General features: G+C 52.6%; 1 protein-coding gene across 2 annotated transcripts in view; it reads right to left on the bottom strand.

Moving 5' to 3' along the window:
• Nucleotides 1-1,902: 1,902 nt before the first annotated feature.
• The window catches only part of IRF1 (interferon regulatory factor 1), a 12,695-nt gene continuing 2,195 nt past the window's right edge, over nt 1,903-12,402 (bottom strand). The window contains exons 1-10 of one of the 2 annotated variants that reach the window (XM_027899822.1): nt 8,869-8,932; nt 7,212-7,303; nt 6,230-6,329; nt 5,866-6,042; nt 5,499-5,548; nt 5,239-5,374; nt 4,916-5,041; nt 4,311-4,354; nt 3,342-3,477; nt 1,903-2,934 (exon numbers count right to left, since the gene is read on the bottom strand). In XM_027899822.1, coding sequence (XP_027755623.1) covers nt 2,843-2,934; nt 3,342-3,477; nt 4,311-4,354; nt 4,916-5,041; nt 5,239-5,374; nt 5,499-5,548; nt 5,866-6,042; nt 6,230-6,329; nt 7,212-7,298 — 948 coding nt within the window. In that variant the 5' untranslated portion in view covers nt 7,299-7,303; nt 8,869-8,932 and the 3' untranslated portion in view covers nt 1,903-2,842. Of the gene's footprint in view, nt 2,935-3,341; nt 3,478-4,310; nt 4,355-4,915; nt 5,042-5,238; nt 5,375-5,498; nt 5,549-5,865; nt 6,043-6,229; nt 6,330-7,211; nt 7,304-8,868; nt 8,933-12,402 lie in introns of those variants that run through there. The other variant, XM_027899823.1, reaches the window with a different exon arrangement.

The raw sequence follows: 12,402 nt of genomic DNA on the forward strand, positions 1-12,402 counted from the left end.
CTGTCCTCAGATCTTGGTCTAACCTTTTGTCTGCGAGCTGTGCTGGTGTTTTTGTATCTGAGCATTTCTGTGAAAAGCTTGCTCCTTTGAATGCATGAATGGGCGAATTAATCTCTTATTTTTAGCAGTGTTTGCATCATAGAAAGTTTCCCTTCTCTCTCCTGTCCCCTCCCCCAACGTGTGACAAACTTGCAGGGCTCTCAAAAAAACCCAGTTTCCTCTGGTTGTGCCGGTGATGCTGAGCTGGTGTCCTGTGCTGGGAGCAGAGGTGGCTCCAGGTCCTGCAGCCTTGTGTTCTTTCCCTGGCAGTAGCTACTGCTGCACCTGACCAGGGCACAAATCTGATCATGGAATCATCATAGAACCATGGGAAGGTTTGGGTTGGAAGGGTCCTTAAAACTCATTTCATTCCAACCCTCTGCCATGGGCAGGGCCACCTTCCACCAGCCCAGGTTGCTCCAAGCCCCGTCCAACCTGGCCTTGGACACTGCCAGGGCTTGGGCAGCCACAGCCTCTCTGGGCAACCTGTGCCAGGGCCTCGTGACCCTCCATGGCCCAGAATGTCTTCCCAGCATCTAATCTGAACCTATCCTCTGTCAGTTTGCAGCCATACCCCCTTGTCCTGTCACTGCTCAAGTAAAAGGTTGCTCTTTGTCTTTTTTGTAAGCTCCCTTTAAGTACAGGAAGGCTGAAAACCTGGTGGGTGATTTCTTTGCTTGAGCATAAAATATTCCTACTCTAGATCTGCAGGATTTTAGGTGGATGTGATCCAAGGCAGCCCTGGTACTCGGGGGCTTCCCAGCTGGATAGATCCCTCCCAGGATGGGGACCTTCAGGCCAGATACCCTGCCAGGGAGTGTGACAGCTGGGGGGGGACAGCACAGTCACCACCCTGGGGGCTGCCACCCCTGCAGAGCCAGGGGGAGTCACAGGGAGCTGCTCTCTGGCCAGGGGGAGTCACAGGGAGCTGCTCTGTGCCCGCTGGCACCTGGGAGGTGTTTCCTGCACTTCCTTTCCCCGCTGTCTCAGGTTAATGACTAACAGGACTCTGGACCCCTGCCCAGCCTCCCCCTCCCCGGGCTGCCCCTCCACTGTGCTGTGCTGGATTTGGGACCCACCACCACCTTTCTATGGCCCTGAATTTCCCTCCTTCCCCCCGTGACCCCCCATCAGTCCTGCCCTGCAGGTCAGCTCACAGCAGAGCCTGTGCCAAGGGCTGTAGGAAATGCCTGCTTTGTTCAGCCCTTTGGGCTGGGTCTTCCTCTCCCACAGCCTGATATTCTCCTTGGCTCTGGCTCAGAAAATGAAGTTATTCCCCAAAGGCCATCCCGGGGTTTTCCAGGCAGTGTGGGGGGCTGTGCTCTCACACTTTGCCTCAGCCTCTTGTCTCTCACCTCCCACCCCATATGATGCAATAACATCAGACCTTTCCAGCCTGCAGCAGGGTAAAGGAAGGGCATATTCAGGGTAAAAGAGTGCTTTCTTTATTAGGCAAACCCGAGGTGTTTAATGAGGGCTTCATTGCTGATCCCATCCCAAGAGCTGATGGCAGTGCTGATGGGGCATGTCCAAGGCAGGGACTTGCTGTATAGGATGATTTTTACTGTAGCCTGTTACCTTGCTCTGACTTGCAGATGATGGCAAATACAAACCAACCACCCCCCCACATGCACAGCACCTCAGCTTCCCTTTCCTGACAAGCAGGATTCCACCCACCAGCTGCCCTTGGAAAACGGAGGCGGGGGGGCAGAAAACGGGAGCAAACTAAATTCCTTGTGCTTTCATGAGTCATGAAAAAACCCCTCCAACTGTCTCTGCACATCTGTTTGGGTATTTTCAAGGAAGCTGGAATGCATCCTCAGAGCTCTCCCATGAGAAAAAGTAAACATGTCATATATAAAACATTTTATTAAAACAAATATACAACACTTTATATACAAAAATAAAATGTACAAGAAAATAGTCTGTTACAGCTTAGTGATTTGATTCCTGCGTTTTACACACAAACCAGAGCCTCATCCATCAGCACTTCCCTGCACAGGCTGCTCCAGGGGGTCTGCAGGATGTTATGGCTTGTGTGCAGCGCTGGGGGGATCCCTGTAGAGTGCCAGGAGGGATCTGGGGAAGGCATGATAAAAATAAAGAGCTCTGCCCCTCTCAGTGCAAAATTGTCTTGTGCAGCAGCTCTTCAACTCCCCCCTGGAAATGCTTGGGGCATGGCTACAGCAGAGGGCATCCCGTGAGTGCACTGGGGAACAGACTAGCTGGAAGCAAAACCTAAACTGAATTTTCACATTTTATTGGTCTAAACTATGTACAGAGTTTGAAAGATCTGAAAGATGTACTATGTGATGGAGTAAATCAAAGAAGAGAGGGCCCATTAGTGCAATTTTTCTGACCAAGTGTAATGAGGGTCGTTAAGCTCAGTGTCACCAGTGTTGCACAGGTAAGCAGCAACCAAACTAACAGGTAAGAGACTGGTCTGCAGTGTGTCCCCTAAGCACTCTGTGGGTAAAGTGCTCATCACATCTCCCGTGAGGAGGATGGTAACCTGCTCCCCAGGCCTGTGGTACCCACCAGGTGGGACTCCTGGCACACTGACCCCTCCCTCCCCCTCTGGGGCGAGCAGGGGCATCCGGGGTGCCAGAGTCCTGCTGGTGAGGTGGGGTTCCTCTGTCTGATTGATAATGGAGCTGTTCAGGACAACCTTTCCAGGCCTAAGCTAAAACGGAATAAAAAAGCTACTTTCTTCATCCAGTCAGTAACAAAACATTTCTAACGTTCTCTCCACGTCTCCCAGGTTTCCACCCAGGAGCAGTTTGTGGTCGGAGCATCCAGGGCTTTACAAGCCACAGGGAATGACAGGTCTCACTGTATCCAGCCAGGAGAAGTCTAGGCTGCCTTTCTGGTCAAGGAACCTGAAATCTGCCTCTCCTAGACAAAATAAACCAAGAATGGGCACTGAATCAATGCAGCAAGAGCAAAATAGTGCATAGATACATTTTAAAAAATCAAAAACTATTATTTTGTTAAAATACACCAAACACTACTAAACTGTCCCATTTAAGCTATTGCTGGAGGGAATCTTCAGTTATATTGCAGGGAGTTCCTGAAAGCTGACCTAACTTATGCATGTATAGCCCTGAAGTCTGTAGGATACTCTCACTGGAGGTGTTCTTGACTTTTCCTTTTTATCACCCAGTTCCTTACAGCCTTCCTACAGACTGCTTGGAAATCTCAGAACACAAGGGGGTGTGAATTCCTCCATTTCCTTCGCTGCCTCCCCGTTAGTGCCTGGCATGAAAACCCCCATCTGGGCCATCCTGTCGAGGACCCCATACCTGAGGTCGTGTCGATCTCCCCGTCCTGCTCCTTGTAGCTGTAGGTGCTGCACATGCTCTGGGTGCCCAGCTCGTTGGTGAGAAAGCCCTTCCCACCAATGCTGGTGCTGTGCCAGTCCTGGGTTGGTGCAAGCAGCTGGAAGAGAAGGAGGAGATGGTAAAAACCCCTTCTTGCCGTGGGTGCAGTGTCTGATTCCTTGCCCTCAACCAGATGACAGGTAAGCAACAAGATCAACTTCCATCTTCTCAAGCCAAGTTACATAAAACTTGTTTTACTCCCAGTTTAAAAAAAAAAAAGCTAATGCAAAAGGGAGGGCTGGAGCACCTTATCCAACTTATCAGTGAGATGAGCAGGACATGTCTGGAAATGCAGATTAAGGGCCAGACATATCAAGAGGTGGAGGGAAGGCCAAAATAGAAAAGTCTGAAGGCCCTTTGCAGACCTTAGTACATCAACCTGAGGCCAAGGAATCAGCCTCAAGTTGCACCAAGGGAAGTTTAAATTGGATATTAGGAAAAACTTTTTCATGGAAGGGATTTACAAGCATTGGAACAGACTGTCCAGGCAAGTGGTGGAGTCACCATCCCTGGAAGTGCTCAAAAAAACATGTGGATATGGCACTTGAGGACATGGTTTAACGAACGTGGTGGTGCTGCTGGGCTGACAGTTGGACTTGATCATCTTAGAGGTCTTTTCCAGCCTTAATGACTCTGTGATTCTATAATTCTATGAATGTCTTCTACAGTACTCAGCAACTTCCTCTGGCTTTTACATGAAGGGTAAATATTTCCATGGGTGTGTCCTCTCCAGTTCAGGTTTGCAAAGCAGCCTTCTTTTTATACTGAATTATTCAGGAGTCCTCATTAAATAAGTATATGTTCAGCTGATGTGGCACCTGTTTGCCTTCCTCTCTTGGTGCAAAGACCAACTTTGGACCATTTTATTCTGACCAGAAGGGCTGGTCTTACCTTAAAAATATCTGGGTTTATTTCCTCTTCATCTTCATCTGTGACTGTTTTGTAAACATGTTAAAAAAAAAAAAAAAAAGAGAAGAAAACAGACATAGATGTCAACATTTAGCCCTCATATTTCTGCTTCATATTCCTTTGTCACACACCAGCACTGCCTTTAGCTCCTCCCATCCCAGACTCCCCCCAGCCCTTCATCTCTGATGCTCTTCAACAACTGCTCAGCCAGCTCTGACACCTCCCCAGGACCCAACAGAGCAGAGTCCACTTGGTATGGAAGGTGATAGGAGGAAGATGATTTGCACCCTAAGGGAGGAACCACTCTGATACATGCATGTTAATTGTTTTTTTCCCCACTGGGAAGCATGGCAACCTCCACTGTCACTACTGGAGCAGTGGCATTTCAGAGCCTTTCAGCCATGAGCAGGTGGCACGTGCCAGCTCTTCCCCTCTGCACCCCAGCCAGTTTGGTAACTCCAAATACCCAAATCTATCAGGGGGAGGTTGGGTTTTCTGCAGAACAACTCATTTCTCCTGTTACTCATTCATCCCTGTGCCTCCTTCAGCCCAGTGCAAGTTTGGTGTAGGAAGAAGGAAATGCCCACCTTCGGAGGACGAGGCCAGCGGGGACACCTGCAGCTGGTAGAGGTCATTGGTGCTGTCAGCCACGGGCACATCCAGGGCCGGCCTCCAGTCGCCCAGGGAGCCGCTCACCTCGCAGGAGGGCAGGTCTGTGGGACACACCAGGGCTTGGAACTCACGGCAGGGGGACAAACCCACTCTGCTTCCTCCCTGCCTGTCTGATGGCACAGCCGCCCCAGGACCCATCTCTGAGTACGGCACAAACGGCGCTTTCCACTCTGCCCAGAGCTTAAACCAGTGTCTCACCTAAGGGGATACTTGCCCAGAGCTTAAACCAGTGTCTCACCTAAGGGGATGGACGTGCTCTCCACCTCCACTTCCTGCCCTCCATAGTCGTGCATGGTGTAGCTGCTGTGGTCATCTGGCAGGGGGGTGTTGGTGAACCCTTCTGCTGACTCCTCCAGCCTCGCCTCTTCACAGAACTACAAAAACAAGGGCACAGCATGAAGGGCTTGTCTAAGAACACACAAGTTCCCATATGAAAAAAGTTAAGCAAGAAAACCACCAAAACCTCTAGCTTCTTCATCTGCCTCTACAGACACATACCTTTCTCTTGCTCCTGTTTCTTACTTCTCTTGAAGACTTTGACTTCCTTTCTGGGAAATAAAAATAAGACCAGTGTGAGAAAGAGCTGCACGTTTTAGGTGAGTGTGAGCTCTTGCAGCCTTGAGAGCTGCTCAGCAAACTCAGCTCCTGCCAGCAGCAGCCAGTCCCCACTGCCTCCCGCTGAGGCCTCTAGGCACCTCTAAAGAATTTGGGATAAACTGACCCCCTGGTACAAGCAGTTCCCAATGGAAATAATCAGTGAGTAACCCCAGAGGTCCCAGTGCTACCAACAGGTCTGTCACCCCCTGCCTGCACATTGAAGTGCTGTTTAAGCAGCATAACCCCAGCTGGATTGCCAAGGGTTTACCTTTCTTCTGGTGCTTTGTCAGGGGTGGCAGCATCCTGTAAACCCTGACGGCACTGGAGCCTTTGTTGATGCTTTTATCCTTCACCTCCTCGATGTCAGGCAGGGAATTCATGGCACAGCGGAAGTTTGCCTTCCAGGTTTTTGGATCAGGATCTTTCTCACCTTCCTTATATCTTCCTGGAAAAAAGAGATGGGGTATGCCTTTAAGACTTTGCAGTGCCACTTCTTCCCACCAAAAAGAAACCCAAAATTTCTATTTTCTGACCTATATACTAGTAGCTAATGTAACTACTGGTAGAAGGTGTAAGTCAAGGCAAAAATGCCTTGTTTGAGGTATCCATGGGAATGCAGAGGCAGCACCCACCTGTGTGAATGGCCCAGCTCCGGAAAAGGTAGGCATCCTTCTCCATGTCCCAGCCGTGCTTGGCTGCGTGTTTCCATGGGATCTGAAATATCCTCTTGTCCTGAAATTAAACCAGTAGAGATTTGACTTAAAAAAGAAACGTCACATGCCAGTTTGGAATGATGGATTTAATCAAAGAGTTCTCAGTAGCAGCTCAGAAATGTTATAACCCCCCTGCTCTATATTTTAATTTAATATCCATTGTTCCATTTATTTTGTTCATGGTATTAAAGGCTTTTTATGATTTCTGAAACTGGGAAAAAGACCACATGTGAAACAGCACAGTAGAGGTAAGCAATATTATCAATGTTATCCTGAATCATTTCAATACATTGCAACCAATTTTTAAGTATGTCATAAATTACAGTATATTTTCTAAGTACACTTTGGCAGAGAATCCCTTTTTTTATGTTGCCCATAAGGTCCTGCAGGAATCCTACAAACATGTCCTAGCCTAAATATCCCCTTGGGATGGATATGGAAACTTCAGAGACCGGGTTCAATAAACCCAGTGATGTCACCCTGTGCTACAGGTACAGGGATGTACCTTCCACACCAAAAAAATACAATGCTTCTTTCAGCCCATATCCTAGAACTGGGAACAGATGGAGTGTAACAGCAGCTGCTTAATTGGGACAGTTAAGTGGGTAGCAGGAGTTAAAAGATATCTTGGAGATTTCTTGGTACTCCACCATGGTCAAACTGTTTTCGTTGTAATTTATCATTCCCCTCCTGGGAATTTTCCCAGAAAAAAAAAAAATGGAGCTACTCCACCGTGTACCAAACAGAGCTACCTTTCCTGCAAACAAAAATAGTTGTTTTGTAAACATAATGCTAGCAAGTTTTCTCCAAGTTTTTTTTCTTTATGATCTTGACCCTTGCTTACTGTCATTTAAGAACAAGTAATACTAATAATGATGATAACAGTACAGAGCAGTCTCACCTTGTTAATCCATATCAGTCCCGGTATTTGATTGGAATTAATCTGCATTTCCAACCAGGGCCTCATGCGCATTCTTGACACTGGCATGTTGGCTGTGAAAGAGAGTACAGGTGAGCCAAACCTCTTTGTTTTAACCTCTCTGCAGTGTCACCCCCCCCGTACCCTCAGCATCACCACCAGCCCCACCAACGAGCACTACTTTTGCAGTCTTAACTCTCCTTCAGCGTCTCCCACCTGCTCCAGGAGGGAAGTGCTTCCTGCTCTTCCTGCCCAGCCCCAAAACGCGGCTGGGCTTTGGAGCTCGGCACGGAGGCCGCTGGCAGCGGTGAGTGTTCAGCCCGTGCTGCGTGGGGAGCCCTGCGTGGGACAGGGCAGGCCGGGGGCAGCCCGGCCCCGACCCCCAGCTCTGAGACGGAACTCAGTCCCGACCCCCAGCTCTGAGATGGAACTCAGTCCCGACCCCCAGCTCTGGGATGGAACCCAGCCCCGACCCCCAGCTCTGGGATGGAACCCAGCCCCGACCCCCAGCTCTGGGATGGAACCCAGCCCCGACCCCCAGCTCTGGGATGGAACTCAGTCCCGACCCCCAGCTCTGGGATGGAACCCAGCCCCGACCCCCAGCTCTGGGATGGAACCCAGCCCCGACCCCCAGCTCTGGGAGGGAGCCCAGGGCCAGCACCGCGAGTGGGTGCGGGTGTCCCCCCGCGGGAACCGCTGCGGGATCCCCAGCGCAGCCACCGAGAGGCATCCGCTGCACAACTCTCTTCTTCAAAGTCTATTATTGATTAAGTTGGGCGAGATTGGAGGCAGCGGCCCTTCTGCAGGCGGGGACCCCCAATTCCACCGCGACGCGTCCCGAGCAGCGGCGCCCGCGCTGCCCCCGCAGGACCGGCCCTCCCGGCCCTTCCTCTGCACAAATGATTTCCTGTTTGCGGTGGTTTTCCAAGACAAGCAGCCCAAGACAGCCCAAACAACGCATTTCTAACTTTCACCAGCAACGCGCTCGGCGCGGGGCGGGAGGAGCTCCCGGAGAGTGCCCGTCCCGAGTGAGGGTCTGCCGGGGCAGCCCCGGGGGAGCGCGGCTCGGGCCGCCCGCCCCGCACCGGGCTCCTCGGCGGAGCGGAACCTCCAGCCGAGCCCGGGAGCGGCAGCTGTGCAGGGACGTGCCCGGCCCCGGTGTGCGGGGTGACAGCCCGGGTCGGTGGGTCCCTTCCTGGGCGTTGTGAGGCCGCTGCCCGCAGGAGGGACGGCCGGTGCCCGGAGGAGCGGTGCCCGCTGCCCGCAGGAGGGACGGCCGGTGCCGGCCGGTGCCCGGAGGAGCGGTGCCCGCTGCCCGCAGGAGGGACGGCCGGTGCCCGGAGGAGCGGTGCCCGCTGCCCGCAGGAGGGACGGCCGGTGCCGGCCGGTACCCGGAGGAGCGGTGCCCGCTGCCCACAGGAGGGATGCTGCTGCCCACCCGACGGCTGCCGGCTCGACGCGCCCGCTCCGCCTCCAAAACTCCTCACGACAGAGGCTCTGCCGCCTCTTGCCAAGCAGAGTCGAGCCGATTCGTGGCCCCGGGGGCCGCTCGCACGGAGCCCGCGGGGCGCCTTCTCCCGGAGCCCCGGTGCTGCACAAAGCGGGGCTGAGCGATGGGACGGGACGCAGCGCGACCCACCTCACTGCGCTGTGCCGAGCGGAGCCGAGCCGCGCGGTGCTGGGCGGTGCAGTGCGGTGCAGTGCTGACCCGTGCGGTGCCGCTCGGTGCGATGCTCGGCAGTGCTGCTCCGTGCGGTGCCGCTCCGTGCAGAGCCGCTCTGTGCGATGCCTCTCCGTGCGGTGCCGCTCTGTGCGATGGCCGGCAGTGTCTCTCCGTGCCGTGCCGCTCGGAGCGGTGTCTCTCCGTGCCGTGCCGCTCGGAGCGGTGTCTCCCCGCGCCTGTCCCCGCTGTCTCCCCGCCCCGGGTATAACGCGGCCCCGCCGGGATTCCCCGCGCCCGGGCCCGGCCGCGGCCCGGCCAATCAGCGCGCGGGGGGGGCGGGGGCGCACGCGCCGCCCATTGGCTGAGGCGGGCGCGTCACTTCGGGGAAATCACGGCCCTTCAGCCACAGCCGCGGGGGGGGCGGGCCCGGCCGGGCGGGACAGGGACAGGGACAGCGACAGCGGGGCCAGCCCCGCCTCACAGAGCCCACACAGCAACTCCTGCCTGCCCCACACGGGACAGGGACAGCGGGACCAGCCCCGCCTCACAGAGCCCCCACAGCAACTCCTGCCTGCCCCACACGGGACAGGGACAGCGGGGCCAGCCCCGCCTCACAGAGCCCCCACAGCAACTCCTGCCTGCCCCACACGGGACAGGGACAGCGGGACCAGCCCCGCCTCACAGAGCCCCCACAGCAACTCCTGCCTGCCCCACACGGGACAGGGACAGCGGGGCCAGCCCCGCCTCACAGAGCCCCCACAGCAACTCCTGCCTGCCCCACACGGGGCACCGAAACACGGGGCTACCCGCCTGGCCTCAGCAGACCGGGGACAGGGCACAGGGAATGGCTTCGCGCTGGCACAGGACGGGCGCAGATTAGGTATTGGGAAGAAATTCTTGGCTGTGGAGGGTCATGAGGCCCTGGCACAGGGTGCCCAGAGAAGCTATGGCTGCCCCATCTCTGGAAGTGTCCCAGGCCAGGTTGGACGGGGCTTGGAGCAACCTGGGCTGGTGGAAGATGTCCCTGCCTGTGGCAGGGGGTCAGAATCACAGAATCACACAATGAATCACAGAATCAACTAGGTTGGAAAATACCTCTGAGATCATCAAGTCCAACCCATGACCCAACACCAACCTGTCAATCAGATCATGGCACTAAGAGCCATTCTTAAAAACCTCCAGGGACAGTGATTCCAGCACCTCCCTGGGCAACCCATTCCAACGTTTGGCCTCTCTCTCTGTAAAGAACTTCTTTCTAATGTCCAACCTAAACCTCCCCTGGCACAGTTTTAGCCCTCTTGTCCTACTGCTGGTTCCTGGGAGAAGAGACCAACCCCCACCTGGCCACAGCCTCCTGTCAGGAGTTGCAGAGTGATGAGGTCTCCCCTGAGCCTCCTCTTCTCCAGGCTCAACAACCCCAGCTCCCTCAGCCTCTCCTCACAGCACTTGTGCTCCAGTCCCTTCCCCAGCCTCGATGCCCTTTTCTGGACACTCTCCAGCACCTCAATGTCCTTCCTGAACTGAGGGCCCAGGACTGAACACAGGACTCAAGGTGTGTCCCAACTAGCGCCGAGTACAGGGGCAGAATCACTGCTCTGCTGCTGCCACACTGCTCCTACAGCTCCCTTGCAACCCAAACCCTTCTGGGGTTCTGGGATTCTATGATAAAGGCCACCGGTATTGTCCCCTCCTATCCCTCTTGGATGAAGCCTGGGGAAGGGAAATGGTGGCATGGCAGAAGGCTACTGAAATCATCAGGATTTCTCTCTGATCCATGGGATCTGTATGGCAGTGAGATTAGATTTTCATGCAGTGTCTTCAAGGTGCCTTCAATCCAGCAGAATATCAGAGCATTTTTAGTTACTTCAGTCATTTCAAGGAAGGTTTGTAGTCCTGTGCAACAGGAAGGTATATTGGGGGAGAGGTAGAAAGATGTGGGCAGCTGAGGCAGGAGTGTGACACCAGCACACTGCCTGCCTGCTCAGGCAAGTTTTCTCTTTTTTTAACACAAAGATGAAAGAAAAGCCCAAACTTGGTTTTGAGTGCAGAGAAACACCCAGCTGGTGTCCCATGCTTTCTTTGAACTAATGGGTTTTTGTCTGCTGGACAAATTTATGTTATGTTAGGATCCTCCAGTTGGAGCTTTGTGCTGTGGGAGGCACCGTTCACCAACGAGCTTTAACCACAGGCAAAGATATATCAGGTAAATTAAACAACTAAGAAAAGTAGGAGAGATACTAGATATCACTAGAGTAACAGGAGGCAACAAGAAAGTAGACTGGAAAAGAGAAGACAGAAGACATTTGAGGTTTCAATGTAAATGTCATCTGCAAAAATAGTCACACCACCTTTTATACAACCTAAATATTGACAAAAAAGATTATGCTGATTGTTTTTGAGTTCCAGCCTCACATGGTTTGCTTTCACCCCTCATCCAGCTTTAGCAAAAATGAATTCTGGGCTTCCTGGTCTGATGGGCCAAAGTCTGCACACAAATGTATCAAACACATCTTAAATGACCGAATTTTGAACAGTAACTTTTTTGATACACGACTTCAGCACTGTTGGGACCCTTTTTGGCTGTTTTGAGTCTGTATCTTCCTCATGAATTGATTCCAGGCACCACATAAATAGAGCTACAATAGAAACACACAAAGGAAGGTTAACAGCCCCAGCCCTAAACCTCCTCTTCTTTCCTCGGGTTTCAACCCAGACAGATCCTGCTCAGTGAAACTTAATTGACCTTTCTATCTGTGTCCTGTCCCATATCTGCATGGCATGTTTCCATAGAGCAGGACTTGCCCAGCCTGGGATGCCTTATGTTTGCTGTTTGCTATCTCTCAGCTGAAACAAGGAAATAACAACTTGTATGTCCCTGATGTTCTTGTGTGCCAGGTTCCCTAACCCCACACTCACAAAGCCTTCTCCTTATTAAACTGAGTCCTTCCTCTCATTTACACCTCTGCACTAACCACCCTTTCAGCAACTTAATGCACCAAGAATATGCACTTACATTTGTCACATCTAAAAGCATGAAGAAGGAATAATCTGCACACCTCGGGGAGTCAATAAATGGTTGGTAATAAAGCCCTTCTGCTCCACCCAGTTTATCACCCAGTTTACCCACAGAGAAACAGATCACTGACGTGTTTTATCACAGTTACCTGATCCAGGGAGACCCCAAGTCTAGAATTGTTCTCCTAATGCAGAAGAAATATTTAATAATATTTTTATTTAAAACAAAATGCAATCCCCAGCTAATCCTTGAGTAAGTGGTGCTTGTTATTCTATAACAATCTCGCTCTCATCCAATAGTGCCCCGAGATAAGGAGTTCTTAGGAAGACTGTAATTTGAATAGTGCAAAAAAAAAAACATGACCTGGTTGGCATCAGCCATAGAGGTCCTGGCATGGCCTCCAAGGAGGGAGGGTTAGGGATTGGGAATAGAGGCTCTAACGCAGACCTTTGTTCCCTGGCATCATCACTCTTGGTTAAGCAGCTCAGGGTGGC

This window comes from Empidonax traillii, unplaced genomic scaffold (genome assembly GCF_003031625.1).
Source record: "Empidonax traillii isolate 1590-97213 ecotype Southwest subspecies unplaced genomic scaffold, ASM303162v1 scaffold689:size842923, whole genome shotgun sequence".
NCBI lineage: Eukaryota > Metazoa > Chordata > Aves > Passeriformes > Tyrannidae > Empidonax > Empidonax traillii.